Source organism: Colletotrichum higginsianum (assembly GCF_001672515.1).
Source record: "Colletotrichum higginsianum IMI 349063 chromosome 7 map unlocalized unitig_7, whole genome shotgun sequence".
In the NCBI taxonomy this organism is placed as follows: domain Eukaryota; kingdom Fungi; phylum Ascomycota; class Sordariomycetes; order Glomerellales; family Glomerellaceae; genus Colletotrichum; species Colletotrichum higginsianum.
The window spans coordinates 1,026,357-1,043,257 of NW_017263917.1; the positions used below are offsets into that span (position 1 = coordinate 1,026,357).

Below are 16,901 nucleotides of genomic sequence, written 5' to 3' on the forward strand. Positions count from 1 at the left end.
TGTGCCCGCGGACTCGGCCAGAAGTCTGGCCAACCATTGATTAGTCCCAGTCCTCATAGCCACCCGCACCGTATGGGTTCCATTCCTGTCCGGGATAGCTCGTCGCGCTCATCTGGGGCACCTCCGGGTCCTCCTCCTTCCTGTACTTGATACCTCCAGACTGCAGTTCCTCGTAAGGGTCGACTAGGATCTTCTCCTCCTGGGCCTCGTGACGAATGGACCTTTTTCGTTCGTCCTCAGTGTCCTCCAGCTCGGCTCGTGTGCTCTTGCCGCTGGCCAGAGTCGTTGATGCCGCTCCGTTGGCGTTGCCGTTTACGTGTGTGGCGTTTCGTGGAGCTTCGTCGGCAGAGCTGTCGCTGACCATACTCTGTCCAGTTGCTGTAGAGACGACAGGCTTTGCCGGTGGGGGAGGCAGCCCGGTTGACAGTCGTGGAGTGGAATCGTAGATGTCGTCTGGAGTCTCCTGGTTTGCCATTTGTAAATTGACGCTCAAGCGAGATGTTGCTGGAGCCTGCGGCTCGGGCGAGATGTTGCTCCCCCCCGCGACTTGTGTGCCCGGCGAGGCGCTGCGCGAGTTGCCCCCTGTGACACTACCACTGCCGGCCGCAAGCCCGCGTGTTTGAGTTTGTGCCTCCGACTGAAGAGATACCGCAGTTTGTGATATAGGCTGGCCGCCATTGTTGCTGCTTATCTGCCCCTCAGCGTCATCGTTGCGAGTTTGATGGACTTGCGGAGAAGCCACATACGGCGCGGCGGCCTTGATAGAAGACGATCGTTGCTGATGAGCCTGCTGCGACGAGGGAGGGTCTTGTTGACCAACTTGCAGAGTGGGTGCTGCACCCTGGCTGCCGCCGTCATCGTTCACGATGCGTAACCCCGTGGGGTCTTGTTGTTGGTGCTGTTGGCCGAACACCGGCGGACTTCCATTGGGGCCGCTGATGCCTGGCTGCGTGTTATGGCTTGTGTGCGACATGTTGGACTGGTGCGAGGCCATGCTTATGCGGCGACCTCCCTCAGACATCGCATTGGGATGCCTATAGCCTTGGAGTGAATGTTGCCCATGCGACACGGTGGAGCTGGGCTGGCTGTACAGTGACACCTCGGAAGGGTGCCTTTGCGCAGCCGAAGGCGGGCTCCAATGCTGTACCGGTGGCACCTGGTAAGGAGGGAACTGACCCGGTGGCGATGCGCGCGAGATTGCGTATGGGGATGGCGCCACGCCCCCTTCGCCGTGAACGGCAGCGTAGCCTTGAGGGATGGGGACTTGGTCGTATCGAGGCTCGACGAAGCCCTGGACCTGGGGCATAACTTGGGTTGGCTCATGCTCGCGGGTGGGGATTGCTCGAGTTATCATAGAATCGACCGCTCTCCCTCCGTGCTGTGGCATGTGTCCATGGTTCTGCACACCACCAGAGCTCCCACGGGATACATCGTGCTGAGGGATAGGTCGCTGATCAAGCGGCCCCATTGGTGAGGGAGATTGACGCTGCTGTTGGTACATGGGATGATGCCCATGTGACGGGTGAAAGTCTCGTTGAGTGAGCGGCCCGGGGGGTGGCGTCCTCTGCTGCCCCTGGAGTGCCGCGGAGCGTTGTGCCTGACCTGGATGCGGCATTTGTTGCTGTTGCGGCTGCGGTTGTCGGGGCTCGGGTTGTTTGGATGATCGCTTGAATGCACTGAAGATGGACTTGGCCGCCGACTCTTTCGCATGGCCATGATGGGGTTGCGAGGGTGCTGGCTGCGTAGATGTTCTGTTCTTGAACCACTTCGAGACCGAGCTTTCTTGGCCTTGGCTGTGGGGGACCTGAGGTGGTTGCGGCTGGGGCTGTCCCGACAAGGGCATGGAGGAGCGCTGGTTAGGTGATGACGATATCTGGGAGGCCTGGTATGGGAGTCTGTCTCCTGCGACTGGGAATTGCTGCTGCCCCAGCGGCACGGGATTGGGTAACGGCTGGCCCGTCGGGCCAAATCGATGTACATTACCGGACGTACCGATTGGCGGCGACACCAGGGACGAGCCTGGCAGAGGCGTCTGCGAGTCCAAGACTGGGGCATTAACAGGTGGCTGCATTTGAGAAGCAACCGTCGGCTGTGGAGAGGTCGATGTCGACGAGTGCTGGGAGATTCCAGATTGGCTGGCCGGACCGCCGTTTGGGGACTTCGCCCTGGCGCCGGAAGGAGAAAGCAGGGGTGCAGACTGGTCCAAGATTCGCTCGGCATGGCCAGGCCCGTGGATGCCGAGAGCGTGGGCGTTGCCGCTATGTGACTGTGCAAGAGGCGGCGCGTGAGAACCAGGAGCCTGTTCACGTTCCATTCCGTGCCTGATCGACGGCTCAGGTGTTGGTTCCGCCGAGAAACCCTGAGGAACCCAGTGGTCCTGGTTCTGATCGTTCGACTGCAAAAGTTGTCCCTGGGGTAGCTGCGCCGAAGAAAGAATTTGTCGTTGCTCGTTGCCATGGCGAGGTTCTGGCGAGTCTTGTTCTCTCTGCGCCTGGGTTACAGGAGCACTCGGGGCTGGCACTGGCTGAGACGCCCGGTCCAAGAGCTGGCCAGACTTCTGCCGCAAAACACTTGGGTCTTGTGTTTCGGTACGAGATTGGAATGACGCTGCACGATCGTCGTTCTCCACGCCCAACCACGGCTGCGCCCCTTGTTCTGCTAGTGCATGGCATTGCTGCGAGGGCTGCGGCGGAGGTAAGAAAGACCCATTCGACTTCTTCTGGCGGAGAGAAGTCACTGGAGGCTGGGTATGGAATCCCGTGCCGGCTGCCAGATGATCATCGGAGTCTTGAGAAGGGAAATGTGTTTGTTGATGATGCTGATGCTCTTGATGCTGCTGCTGCCCGAACTGCTGGAGCAGGCTTCTCGACGGCTGTTGACCTCCACCTCGATGGGCTGATCCGAGACTAGAGGGTGGTGCTTGATGGCTAGGATGCTGCACTCTGAATTGCGATGGGATTTGCACATTCTCGTTCTGTGCACGGAGTACTGACTGCTGATTCTCCTGGTGTTTGGGTGCGGCGCGTTTGCTGAAAAGCCCCGAGAGAAAGCCGCCTGCTGAGCTCCTCCTGCCACGATCCTCTTCTTCAACATGTTGCAGCTGTTTATTACCCTGCGCTTGCTGTACGTTGTATGGCCCAGAGCCTGTGGTGTTGCTTCGTTCTCTTCCTTGTGGTGCGAGGGGACTAGGTACGCCAGGCTGGTTCACCGGTGTGCCGGGAGGTCGGCCGAGCATGGACGAAGTAGCCGAATGGGAGGTACCGGGCTTTTGTGGGATCTGCAAGTCTTGCTGGCTGGAAGTGCGGCTGAACACTTTACTTGTGAAGCCAGAGAAACGCTTCTTGGGGGGTCCCACAACTCCGCCTGCCGCGTCATTTCCGACAGTCGATGTCGACGAGCGAGACAAGCTGGAATTTGGCAGGGCAGGGGACAACTCGTTGCCTGGCGGACCAAGAAACAACCGCTTCCTATCGGCAAAGCTCGCCGGTTGTTGAACCGGAGGGGAGACACCAGGGTTGGGGCTGGGTTTAGGCGACTGCGTGATGCCTTCACGGTCGCCGCTCTGAGGCACACCGGCATCAGAGGGTCTAGATCCTCGCAAGTTGAGGAAGAAACTTGATCTTCGCCTCTGTCGGTCTTGAAACTCTCTGGTTGCGACGCTTGCTTCCGATACTTCGCCGCCCCGCACGTCTGGACTGACAGGACCGACAGGGTCGCCGGGAGCTGCTTCTGCAGCCTTGGAGGCCGGCCGTCTGCGGGAGGACTCGCGAGAGAACCGGCCGCCAATCTCCTTGAAGAATCCGGAACTACGCCTGCTTCGGCCACGTTCCTCGTCTACCGAGGGGTCGAAGGTACTGACATCGGAGTCGCCCGTCTGAGTCCTGTAGAGCGAGGTGGAATCTCGGCCGTAATACTGCTGGCCTAGGTCACGGGAGGTTCGAGGTCCCGTTGGAGACCCGGGGTTCTGCTCCCTCTGAGGAGGAGAGAACAAGCCGGGATAGCGCTGTGCCGAGGACGGAGGCACTTCAGAGAATTTCTGCCTCGGGGGCAACTGCGTCTCCGGTCGGGGCGCCGCCGGCGGAGGCACCCCCATCTCCTTTTCGTACCCAAAAAAACTTTGTTGTTGAGGTGACAAAGACCCCCCTGACTGGCGGTTCCGACTGGCAGCCAGTGGCTCCGACAAGTGAGACTCCTCGAGCTTCCAGGGGCCTTGCGGCGGAAGGTGATGGATGGGATTGCCCCCGCCTCCGAAGGTCGGGGACATCATCCCCTGTTGTGGGCGCATACCAGGGCCATACGGCGGGCCGTTCATTCGTCCATCGCTCTGCATGGCAGCTCCCGTGTCTATGGGCCCCGGGACGTGGCCAGCTCCCTTGAAAGCCGCGCCTGGCGCGAGCGGCCGTTTCTCGTCGTCGATTCTCCAGTCGGCACCAGTCACCCCAGTGCTATCTGTGGCGAGAGTCGCCGCCTGCGTCGATGTGGCCGAGAAGACGTTTTGTGACATGCCGATATCTTTGCGGGAACTTGATGGTGCAGTATCAATCCGAGTGGGCTGTGTAGGCCAACCCGGATCCTCCTGTTGGAGGCGCGATGATGACGTGCCACCGCGGCCGCCATACTGGTCAGTTGTCGTACCGACGGGGGACGGTACGAAATGATCATCTTCATCTTCATCCAAAGAGAAGCGCTTCTTTGCTCTTTTGGTCAGGTTGATTCCAAAAGTGGAACTTCGTCTGATGGGCGGAAGGCCGACAAAGGACGAATTGCGCTGTGGGGAGGCAGCTTGTTGCTGCGATGGCAGGTGCTGGATTGTTTGCTGCTGAGGCTGCTGAGACTGTTGCGGGTGCAACTGAATAGGGTGGCTGATGGCAGGCGTCTCACCATCCTCATTCTCGAGTATCTCCCTGCTCGAATCGGTGGGTTGAAAAGAACGCAACGGCTGTGGCGGTGACTGAGGGGACACGACTTGGACCTGGCCAGAGGGGGGCGACTGTGGTGACACGACGACCCAGTCGTCATGTTGATCATCGAGCGCGTTGTTTCTCGGTACCGAAGTAGCTGCTCGTGCTTTGGCAGCTTGAGGAGCATAGGTGGCTTGGTACACGGTTGGCGGTGCGTGTGGGCTCGGATCTCTGGACAGTCCCATCTCGAAACCGTCCTCCTCAAACAGGGGTGTACCCGTGAAGGGGTCCCACGACGGTTGGGTCTTGCCGATCGGCCTTGGGATCTGGAGATCACCGCCAACATGAAATTCTCCGTCATTGTCTTTGGCGTAACTCCTGGAAGCCGATATGGAGTGCGTGTCTGAGACGGGGGACACCGGCTCCGAATCACCATCCCCGTGAGGACCGGCCAACTGATTGGGGGTTCTAGACCGAGGTGGAGCCCGAGCCGAAGTTTGATTGCCATTGCCCTGAGTCAAGGTATCATCACAAGGGGTTGTACGTGAGGTCTGGGGTGGTTGAGTTGGTGGGGTCGGATATGCCGGATGTCCCGGGATGGTCTGTGGAGCTGGGCCTGACACAGGTCCCGAGTGTGAACGTGAATGGGCATGGCCAAAGCTGTCGGCACGGGGAGATGGGCGTGACCCGAGACTCATGCCCCATGACGTACGCCGCTCGACTCGGGTCTTGGGTTGAGCCGGGGGAGGAGATGAGTCGTTCTGTGGGAGAACAAGCAATTAGAGAGGGTTCACCATATAAAATACCACATGGAACCTTATTTGTCCCGAAGGCACACCGCAGGGGGTTACATGATCGTGCAGAAAGACAAAAAAATCGTAGCATTCCCTAATCATACAGTCCCGTCATTCTAGCCAGAAAGGGAGAGACACATAACTCATAAGTGTTTACCAAAGGGGGGAAAGGGGATGCGAAGGAAATTGTAGTAAAAGTTGGAAAAAGACGGAGTCGTTTGTATGAGACGGAACGGACCACAGACTGTCGATCCCTACAGCCAGATCAAAGAACGGATGCCCTGTGATGTGATGATCCCAATTGAGAGAAATGTTAAGAAAATACCTTGTCCCCAGTGCCACGGAGTTTGCTCTTCCCCTTGCTCAATAGACCTTTACCCGCCTTGCCCGCCGCAAGCAACAACCCCTTGCCCTTTGCCCCAACTTGTCCGCTCGAATGCTTAAAATCGCTTGAAGGCGACTGGGACGAACCCGAGGGGGCGGCGCTGCCTGCGGGGGGGCGACCTGGTGCTCCCGCGCTCAAATTAGGGTTGCTGGCGTTGAGATACTGCTGGTAGTAAGGCTGCTGCGAAGCCGGCTGAGAGGTCGTCGGCGAAGCCTGGGACTGACCCAGGCTAGGCCCGCCGACTCCGAACGACGCAGTTGCGTTGGCATGTTCCGGGTGCTGGGATTTCAAAGTCACCAGCCAGTTGTTGAGCCCGGAGTCCATTGACGCAAATTGCGTTCGTGTTTCATTGTACTTGATGATCCTTTCTGATGGGCTTGCCAGATCCATGATCTCTCTAAATGTCGTGACCTTGACGGGTTGCGCTGGCGGCTGTTGCGAAACCGCAGGAGATCCGGGCGGAGACATGTCCTCCAAAGGCTGGGCCTGAGCCAGGGCCGGGTGATCACCGGGCGGAGGGCTGGGGGAAACGGGATTGGACGAGACCCGAGCCATTGACTTTTCTTCCGCGAGAGACAATCGGCGGGCTGGTGCAGCCGACATAGTGTTTTTATCAGCAGCCGTGATTGACACGGGTGACGGCGGTTCGATCGCTTCGGAGTCCATGCGATCTCTCGGCGCCGAACTAACCTGCGACACTTGATGAGACATGACACCTAAGTCGTGTGGCACACCGGTATGCTCATCATCTAACACTGTGGACTGTTGTGTCCGTTCGTCTTGTCTGGCCAATTCTGGCTGCGTCGCTTGCGACTCGTCATGAACACGCTCAGATGGCGAGTCTCCTTGGTTCGTAGGGGCGCTTTGGGGGTCAGGCTCAGAGAGAGGGTCTTTCTGAGAGTCGGATGGCTTTGGCGTGACCTGCTCAGATCCCGCCTCCCAGGAAAACCGCCGACCAAGCGACGGAGGCTTATCCGAAGTGTCCTTACGAGGGCTCAGAGGAGGAACATCCGAGATCTCTTTGTTGGGGACAAGCCCGCTTTCAGGCACCGACTGCTTCGAAGGCATTCCAGGCTTGTCGGGCCTGTCGTCACCGGCAGCCCAATAGTCGTCGTATACACCGTGCAGGTAGGTGCTCTCACGAGCGCCGCTGTCATCGATAGCCGGGCTAAGTCCCTGGTTGCTGCTGCTACTGTTGTTATTGTTGTTGATGTTGTTGGTTCCGAAATCGTTCAGGTCGCTGGTGGGACGGACTGGGCTTAGGCTGCGCATGATCTCCTCTCTTAGCTTGTCGCTCTCCTTGACAGGGGACGGGTCAGCTATGGTGCTCATAGTTGACTCGCGCTGCAGTCTCTCGGGCGCGTCAAAGTCAGACGACGAGCTACCTGATTCACGAGGGTTAGGCGGAGCCGAAATCTTAAAGTCGGTATCCTGGTCATTACGGCCCTGCACCTGAGCGGCCCGCTCCGAAGCCTCGGGAATCGAAACAGGGATGGATATTCTGTCCTTCACCGTCACGACACCGCTGTCTCCGAACTTATCGTCCTCGTTGTCGGTGATGGGGGACACCTCACCGGGATCCAAGACGAGTATGGGATCCTGATGCTCCAATGCGGCGGAAGGAGTCCTTTGGTCGGAGATGGAGGGCGTTTCGGTGACCCAGCCTCCGGGGATAGATGGTCGCGATGACTGCGACGGCAGGCGAGATTTGCTCGATTCCGCAAGGTTGCTGGCCGGTAGCATCTGTGACGGTGAGGGGGATTTTTGCCTGTCGATCGACGCCGCCGCAGGCGGCGTCGAGGAATTGGCCGTTCGCGGGAACGAGTTGATAGTTGAGAGCGGAGACGTCACGGGCGCTGCTGCTTTAGACACAGACGGCGAGTTATCTGCTGTGGAGACAACCTCGGGCTGTTGTTCCAACTTCGTACCTGGCATTGGCGGCATCGGGGGCGCTTCGTTGGCGAGCTTTGATGGGTTGGTGAAGAAGTCATCTCCAAAAAGAGACATGCGGGCGAGGTCTGGGAGTCGAGGACTGGTAGAATAACGCCGGTTCTGGTCAGACTCTTCCGCAGTCGGGCGCTGCAGCTGCGGCTCGGGAACGGCCAAACTGCTCTCGTGGGCGCTTGCCAAAGGACTCTGACGATCTAGACCTTGGTTTTGGAGGTGGGATTGCGCCATAAGGCCATCGAAACCATACTCGCTCCTTCTCTCCGCAACGGGTGCCAGAATCGGTTGCCGCATGCTATCGGCAACAGCCGAGCCTTGGTCTTCACCCTCGTTGTCAAAGCTGCCGCGTCTCCCCTGCTGATCACCAGGCCCAACGACTGGGACGGCTGGGTTTGCGGGAGAAACTGAGCGGGCACTTCTAGCAGTGTTGGCACCCTCTGCGGCGGGCCTTCCCGGTTCCGGGGAGCTTCTCTCCGGTTCTTTGTCATCATCCATCCGACGATAAATGTCCGACGGTCGAATGAAGGGCGGCGACTTCTGGTTTGACGGCGTACCCGATGATATGACGCTGGGAGGAGACGCAGATCGTTGCTCGGCCCATGGACGTTGCATCGAACTGGACCGAGAACCCGACCTCCGACGATCACCGTCTTGCTGACCCATGCTGCTCTTACGAGGGGGAAAGGGGGAAGCTTGAGGTTGCGTCGGGGCCGGCGAAGTCCGTCGGCTACCCACTGGAGGAGACGGAGTGCCCTGGGAATGATCTGGGCGGCTAGCGAACGGTGCCGGCGGTGGCGGTACCCCAAGAGGCAGAGCGCCGCTGGTAGATCGAGGCGACACGAGTTGTTCGTACGGACCCTTTTCGGAAGCAGCGTCCGTGGATGACGGCCCCAACGCGACAGCAGGCGACTTGACATCGGCGGATACAGGTTGTTGCACTACTGGAGGCATGGGCCTCGCTGAGTTTTGGATCCGCAGGGGCGGGAGTCCAACGGTAGGCCGCGGGCTGGATGACAGCCCGGACTCAGTGGTGGGCAGCTGCGGCGATCGCATCGAAGGTACGGGCGTGGGTTCGAGAGGTTGAGGCGCGGATGACTGGTTAGACGGAAGAGTCGCCGTTGTCGATTGGCTGGCTGATCGTGATCCTATCGGCCGCAGAGGCGGCACCGGAACAGGCTCGTCAGGCTCGTCGTCGTTGTCGTCAAAGTCGTTTCCCCAGTCATCGCCGTCGTAGTTCTGAGTTTTTGCTTCGACCCATTTCTTGGTTTTTGTTCTCTTCACATTGGTTTTGTAGGCACTCGTTGGAGTCTCTGGGCTTCTGTTGGCAGTGGGACATGATCAGCATGCATGCCTAAAAAGAGACGGATGCAACGTGGCAGCCCAAAGCCGATAGCTGCGAAGGTGAAAGAGCACTCACAGCGGCGAGTTGGTATGTTGAGGGGCCCTGAAGCCGTAATTATATGACGAGCTGTCCATCGCGTCGTCCAAGTGGTCCTTATTGACGCGTCTACCCGTTCATTTCTCACTTGATCTGGATGTAATGAAGAGCGTCCCAAGGTACGCCAACGACTCGGGACTTGGTATCGCGAGGCGCACGCGGCAGTGGGTTGATGGTTCGATGGATGGGACGGGGCTGACGGGGGAGGGCAGCTCTATATCGAATTCAAACGGTGGATTACGGGTTGAAACGAAAGCACAACATTCAATGGCGTTTGGCCAAGAATAGCAACAAGGGCAACAGAAAACGGACGCTTCCTAAGGGCGCCAAGTTCGGCCACGGGACGGAACAGGAGGGGGAACTGAGCTGGTGGTGTAGGTCGCAGTCTGACCGGGCCACGACAATTGCTGGAGATGGGGGGAAGGGGAACTCAAGACAGACGGATGATGAATTAATTTGGGGACTTGGGAGGAGGTGGACCACGGAAGGTGCTGCAAGGTACATGCGTTTGCGCCGGCACCAACCGGGTCAGCAAAGTATCCTTGCTGATGCGCCGAGTAGTGGTATTCGTGGTACCAAGGTGCAATGCTGCTGCCGGCGCGGTAGGGGAACGCAACTTTCATCAGCTGGGCTGCACAACTTTTGGCTAGGCTGACCTGGTGGCTTTGGCATCCCGAGGTCACTCTGTAGCGAATAGGTGACGAACAAGTACTTGTGCCCCCATGAAGGATGGGGCCCGTTGGACGTGCTGAAATAGAGGATATGGAGCCGGGGTTGTGTTCCAATGAAGCTCGAGGACGCGCCACCCGCCGCATTGTCGACGAACAGGGGGTAAAAAGGTTGTAGCCTGTGCCTGTATCTGTACTGAGATACGTAGCCAAGGCGGCCACTCTTGCTTGGGTGTGCACGAATACATTGTGTTGCTTGTGTAGGAGCGGGTGCGAATGAATTAGGTTTCTGTTGGTGTTTTCAGACGCGAATCAAAATACAACAGTCGCTGACTGAGAGACGCATTAGATGCAGATAGCTGAAGCCGATCGGCGTGCGAGGAATACCAAAAGGGCAATTGCTCGAATGGAGATGCAGAGAACACGATAAGATTACCTCATCTTAGGCTACCTCTGAGCGGCGAGTTAGCGGTCTAGTGCAGCGAAGGCGCACCAGTTCTTCACTCGGAAATAGCTACCTACCACGCAACGGAGCAAGCCTATCCAGGTGCCTAGTTGTATGACTTAGCGACGTCGATATTGCTGCCTTGCATTGACTACAACCAGGTACCTACCTACTATGCAGTATGTTGCGAGGTATCTGTACTCTCTACGGCATTCCCTCGACAGAAGTGGCAGCTTTAGGAGGTGGTCGTCAGAGCTGATTCGTTCTGCACGGTCCAAGTTGCGCGTAGTGGCACTCGCTAGGCTCTAATGTCACTTGTGCAGCCATTTTTAGATGTGGCAGTGCCCTTACGGGGCACTACCTATTAGAGCACCACCAGCCACATATTCCTAGGTGGTCCTGTCCAGTCCAGTCCAGCTCTGTCCAACCTACCTACCTATTCAGTATCTAGGTCCGTACCTGTGGCGCAGGGATGCTGTTCCGAAACCAAACACCACGTTGGCACTGGCGGATGGATCGGACACCCTGGCCCCGTCATTCCGATACAATACTGGACATGAAGGCTCCGGACCTGGATCTCGACTACGACGCTCATTTGACTTTGTTCCGGGGCGACACCAACCACTGCTCCCTTGTATTCTGATCGTCTCTAGACTTTGTCGAACTTTTTACCTTTCAACGGCCTCGCGCGTTGTACAACATCCTTCTTTTCGCAACCAGAACCTACTACCGTCCGGCCTACAGCTAATTTCCCATCCCTGATCATCCGCCTCTACAATCCAACCATCTCGACGACAAGACCTTCGCAGGCACGGAACCCGTCGACAAATCCGAACGCGCTGGGCGCCTCGCCTCGAGATCGCATTCCTCTACTCGAATCGCCGCAGACCCAATTCTCCATTATGGCGGTCGCATCGATACAGGATCGAACCGCCGAGTTCAAGTCGGTTCTCGCGCAAGCACAGCGTCGCCACTCTTCGAACAAGGTCGGCGCTCAACGACGGTCTCTCCTGTCCGACTCTCAGAAGGCTGCTGCTGATGGGGACTCCCGACCGCGGCGCTCCGACTTTGCGCGCCAGGCGGCGCATATCGGAAGAGGCATCTCGGCCACAATGGGCAAGCTCGAGAAGCTGGCAACATGTATGCACTCAGAAAGCCACTCACAAACCGACAAGGGTTGTTGCTGACGGTTATGCTTTGATTGTTTTGAACAGTGGCAAGGCGCAGAACGCTGTTCGACGACCGGCCGGTCGAGATCAACGAGCTCACGTACATTATCAAGCAGGACCTGAGCGCCCTCAACCAACAGATTGGAAACCTACAGGTTTTGACGAAACAGCAACATCCCAAGGCCGACCAAGAAGGAGAACACAACAAGAACGTTGTCTTTATGCTTCAGGGCAAGCTGACAGATGTCTCGGCCAACTTCAAGGATGTGCTGGAGGAGCGAACCAAGAATATCCAGGCTTCGAGGTCGAGGACAGACAATGTGCGCTCGCATTTCACCTCCTTTAAAAGAAAAAGAGCGTTGCACTGACACAGTGGTTCGTTGCAGTTCATCTCCAGTGTTTCCCAACACACGCAACCGCCATTGCAGCAATCGGCCTCGCCCTTGTACGGAACACCCCAAAGAGGGACGCCGTCACCAGGCGCCGACCTGTTGTCGTTGAATCCTCCAGGGGACCAGCAGCTTCTGCTGATGGAAGAGGCACAACCGCAAAACACGTATATCCAAGAGAGAGGTGCAGCTATTGAAAGCATCGAATCCACGATTGCCGAGTTGGGATCTGTAAGTTATGGCGGCTCATCATTCCCCTCTCATACACATTGGGCTGACAGAGATGTGTGTAGATCTTCGGACAGCTGGCAACCATGGTTTCGGAACAAAGCGAGATGATCCAGCGAATCGACGCAAACACGGAGGATGTTGTCGACAACGTGCAAGGTGCACAAAGAGGTGAGTGGTTAAATGAACGCCGGGCGATGGAATCGTGTCTAATTGGTTGGTTGCAGAATTGCTCAAGTACTGGGGCCGTGTCTCGAGCAACAGATGGCTCATCGCCGTAAGTTGTCAATTGTGTCGTCGCGTGCCTACGCTCGTGTGTGACTCGTTCGGTACGCACGTTGACTGACAAGTTGGATAGAAAATGTTCGGTGTGCTCATGATATTCTTTCTGTACGTTACCCACCAACCTCGCCCCACGATCGGAAAGTATGTTACTGACCAGCTGCACAGGCTTTGGGTCCTGATTGCCGGCTAGAACGAATTGAGATTCGCCGTAGCTACCACCACAGGCATGACGGGCGGCTGCTCTGTAAGCCGAGCTCAAGATGGAGAAGGGCGTTGGTTTTTTGTAATACCAGTATTATCTGACTGTACTATGACGTTGAGGCCGAGAAGTGGGCGTGGTATAGCTATAGAGCATGTTTCTTGCACACTAGATCTATTAATCACTAAAGAGGCTAACTTCGGCGAATCTCCAGCTCTGTTCCGGGTTCTGAGGCATGCCAGAGTGTTTATGTGAGTACTGGTGGGGGTGGATCCCTCCCCCCAAGAGTGGAGAGCCAGAGAGAAAAGGAGCAAGGAAGCGAGACCGTCGCAGCAGAGAGAGGTACATGGTACTTGCCCGGCGCCCAGGCCAGCCTCGCCTCGCCTCCCCCCTCTCGACAAGAGGGCCTCGGGGTTGGTCCCGGGGACTTTGCCCGTACTGGAACGTCGCCCAGCCTCTATTCAAAATACTCGCAACTTTCCACAACTCAAGGCCCCCTCCCTCCTAGGCATTTTCTCTCATGACTCGGCCCAACAACGCCCGAGAGCTGTTCCGATGACCAGAGAATTATCCATGAATGGAACCCTTCAACAGTCTGGCCCACCGAGGGGGAGGGGGTGTGCCCTCTTTTTCTCCGTACGCTATACCAATTCACATCGTTAAAATGACAAACTGGGGAAATCCACACGAAAGAGGGACAGCCCGCCGGGCAAGCCTGGGAAGCTGAGGCCGAGGGTATGATGCATAGGTACAGTGCAGTATGCGATACCAAGTATGACTGACAAAGGCAACCTGGAGGGGTTTGGGCATGGATTCGCGACAATCGTCGAGCATTTACCCGACCAGGGATCTCGAGACGCAATGAATACTGATAGCCCTTTTATTCTTTCTTTTTTTCCTGTCGTCGGTATATATACCGAGGTCACTCGCCCTCTTCACATATTACCCCGAGTGACGTTTGCCCTTACTCTCCATCACCTCTGCCACTACCGACTTTTGTGTTGCTGAGTTGTATGCTTTCGCTCCTAAGGACACTCTCTTACAGCAAACTACCCCGCCCCCGCCTTTCACTCTCAGAATATACGCGGCGACATCTTCGAACTCCGACGACACACTCTAGAACCTCCAAGATGGCCTCTCAGACTTTCAAGCTAAACTCGGGATACGAGATCCCTGCCGTTGCTCTTGGTACGCTCCCTTTCTCTGCTTCTCACACCAAGGCACGAGTCTCACGCAGCTCTCGTCTCCCATAGGCACCTGGCAGTCCGCCCCCGGCGAGGTTAAAGACGCCGTATCCTACGCCATCAAGATCGGCTACAAAGCCATCGATGGCGCCTACTGCTACGCCAACGAGGACGAGGTCGGCGAGGGTCTCAAGCAGGCCTTTGCCGACGGTGTTAAGCGCGAGGACATCTTCGTCGTCACTAAGCTGTGGGCCACTTACACAATCGGCGATGATAAGGTCAAGGAGGGCCTGGAGAAGAGCTTGAAGAGCTTGGGTCTCGACTACGTCGACCTTTTCCTTGTTGTACGTTGCCGCCTTCTCGGCCGGCCATTCTACCCGATGGCCATGACTTTGAGAGACAAGCCCAAGCTCATGACCCCAAACAGCACTGGCCCGTCGCCATGAACCCCAACGGAAACCACGACAGATTCCCCACCAAGCCTGACGGCTCCCGCGACATCATCCACAGCCACTCCCATGTCGACACCTGGAAATCGGTCGAGAAGCTCCTCGACACAGGCAAGGTCCGCTCCATCGGCGTCTGCAACTACAGCGTCAAGTACCTCGAGGAGCTCCTCCCCCAGGCCAAGGTGGTCCCTGCCGTCAACCAGATTGAAAACCACCCCAGCCTGCCGCAGCAGGAGATTGTCGACTACTGCAAGGACAAGGGCATCCACATCATGGCCTACAGCCCCCTCGGCTCGACCGGCGGCCCCCTCCTGACTGCCGACCCCGTAGTCAAGATTGCCGAGAAGCGCGGCGTCACCCCCTCCACCGTCCTGCTAAGCTACCACGTCGCCCGCGGCAGCACCGTCATCGCAAAGTCCGTCACCCCGGCCCGCATCAAGGCCAACCTCGAGATCGTCAAGCTCGACGACGAGGACCTGAAGGAGCTCCGCGCCTACTCGGACGACCTGACAGCAAAGAAGGAACTCAAGCGCTACGTCTACCCGCCCTTCGGCATCGACTTTGGGTTCCCCGACAAGTCGTAGATTGATCTTATGCCAACCCATAGAGCGAATGAATAGAAATGATTTAGAGCGGACATGAATCTGTTTCCGTTTGTGCGAGAAAGTGTGAGCCCATCATGCCAACGGATGGAGGTTTAAACGCGCAAAAGCCTGGGGGACATAAGTGTCCATACAACCTTTCAGAGCCAACATAAAGCCGCCATCTTGGGACACTGCCTCCATGACAAGGTGCCCAAGTCAGCCAGCCAGCCGATGCATAACATAGATGCGGCAAATCCACCGCCAATGACACTCGGGACAGAAAACACAGGCGCAGATGACACAATAAAAGATTTCAAATAATTCTGTTTCTATGTTTTTTTTCCCCACGTCCTTTTCCGTTTGGTTTTTGTTTTGTTTCAAATTCTCCTTCTCTTTCCTTACACCAACCATCCTAACCGGACGTGTCTACTAGAACCTTCAATACCAAGTTCCCGCTTTCGTCCTTGACCTTGCCCGCCATATCAAAAGCGTCCTGGATGGTCTTCAACCCCTTGAAGCGATGTGTGAACAGTTTCTCGAGCGCCGGCAAACCCTTGGGTTTGGTTGCGATCAGGTCGATGGCTTTCGGGTACGTGTTTGCGTAGCGGAAGACACCGATAAAGTCGACCTCGCGCAGCGCAGCGGCCGAGATGGGGAGAGTCTGGATCGGCGTACCCATGCCGATGATGAGGATCTTTCCGCCTGGGCGAGTGGCCTGTATTACCCTCGCTGTCAGTACGATGCATTGCTCAGGTCTCTCCTACCCCAAGAGGTTGTCATTGTGACTCACAAAGATGGCTGTCTGCATGCAGGTCTCAACACCGGTACATTCGTACGTCGCATTCACTTCCCCGACCTCCTCACCACCGATGTTGGCCTGCTTGACCAACTCGGCCACATCCTTGGCGTAGGCCAGCTTGTCCTCAATCGTCTGCGGGCGCAGCGCCGGCACCACGACGCCGGCATCAGCGAAGCCGTTGTCGAGGGCGAATTGGACACGGTCTGCCTGGATGTCGGCGATGACGACGCGCTGCTGGTCGGCTTTGCTGACGGCGGCGCACAGCAGGCCTACGGCGCCGGCGCCGAAGACGAGCACGGTTGAGCCGCCGGGTAACCTCGCGCGGTCGCGGGCATGCATGGCGACGGAGAGGGGCTCGGCAAGGGCGCCGAACTCGAGGGAGACGGACTCGGGGAGCCTTTTTTATTTGTAGTGGTCGTCAGCATGCACGCGCCGTCGTTACCTATTGGGGCCGAGTCAGAGTTTAGGCGGCTTACTTATGACACCACTTAGCCGGGTGATTGACCAGCTCCTGGAGGGTTCCCTGGGCGTGGGGAAACGCCTTTGCGGAACTGCGGAACTTCATGCCTTTGCAGATGTTATACCGTCCCGCGGCGCAAAGCTCGCAGGCCTCACATGGTTGGCCAACTTCAAGTGCGACATGGTCGCCTACGGCGAGGTTGGAGACGTCGGAGGCGACAGCAGTAACGACGCCGCTGGACTCGTGGCCCAGAGTGAGGGGCTCCCGCACGAGGATGTCGCCGTTGCGGAAGTGGTTGAAGTAGTGCAGGTCGGAGCCGCAAAGCCCTGTGGCCTTGACGGCGATCTGGACTTCGCCAGGCGCAAGGGCGGGGAGTTCTCTTTGTTCCTGCGCCGGTTAGACACATGGAGCAAACGGCACGGTGGGTGGGAAGAAGGAGACCGACTCACAATCTTGAGGTCCTTCGCGCCGTGAAGGACGGAGGTCTGTACTTGAACGCTGGACATGATGGCTACGTCCGAATGGGATTTGTGGCTTGGGTGAGGAATAAGGTGGGATTCAGCATAAGATAGGGTAT

The 16,901-nt window shown here is 57.4% G+C and overlaps 4 protein-coding genes across 4 annotated transcripts; 2 read left to right on the forward strand and 2 right to left on the reverse strand.

The window, feature by feature from the left end:
- Positions 1-40: 40 nt before the first annotated feature.
- Positions 41-9,503, reverse strand: CH63R_10012 (uncharacterized protein; the record flags this gene model as incomplete). The annotated part of the gene is made up of 3 exons (XM_018304986.1): positions 41-5,662; positions 6,021-9,345; positions 9,445-9,503. 3 exons carry the CDS (start codon positions 9,501-9,503, stop codon positions 41-43), a joined length of 9,006 nt encoding a protein of 3,001 aa, XP_018154410.1.
- A 1,977-nt stretch (positions 9,504-11,480) lies between these two features.
- Positions 11,481-12,839, forward strand: CH63R_10013 (SNARE domain-containing protein; the record flags this gene model as incomplete). The annotated part of the gene is made up of 7 exons (XM_018304987.1): positions 11,481-11,718; positions 11,793-12,067; positions 12,134-12,367; positions 12,430-12,535; positions 12,592-12,641; positions 12,723-12,754; positions 12,815-12,839. 7 exons carry the CDS (start codon positions 11,481-11,483, stop codon positions 12,837-12,839), a joined length of 960 nt encoding a protein of 319 aa, XP_018154411.1.
- Positions 12,840-13,861: 1,022 nt separating this feature from the next.
- On the forward strand, positions 13,862-15,065 carry CH63R_10014 (Aldo/keto reductase; the record flags this gene model as incomplete). The annotated part of the gene is made up of 3 exons (XM_018304988.1): positions 13,862-14,036; positions 14,102-14,376; positions 14,460-15,065. The coding sequence occupies 3 exons, from the start codon at positions 13,862-13,864 to the stop codon at positions 15,063-15,065; spliced, it is 1,056 nt and encodes a 351-aa protein (XP_018154412.1).
- Positions 15,066-15,477: 412 nt separating this feature from the next.
- Positions 15,478-16,830, reverse strand: CH63R_10015 (Alcohol dehydrogenase GroES-like domain-containing protein; the record flags this gene model as incomplete). Its single annotated transcript, XM_018304989.1, has 4 exons — positions 15,478-15,780; positions 15,856-16,261; positions 16,341-16,711; positions 16,774-16,830. 4 exons carry the CDS (start codon positions 16,828-16,830, stop codon positions 15,478-15,480), a joined length of 1,137 nt encoding a protein of 378 aa, XP_018154413.1.
- Between the last annotated feature and the right edge of the window lie 71 nt (positions 16,831-16,901).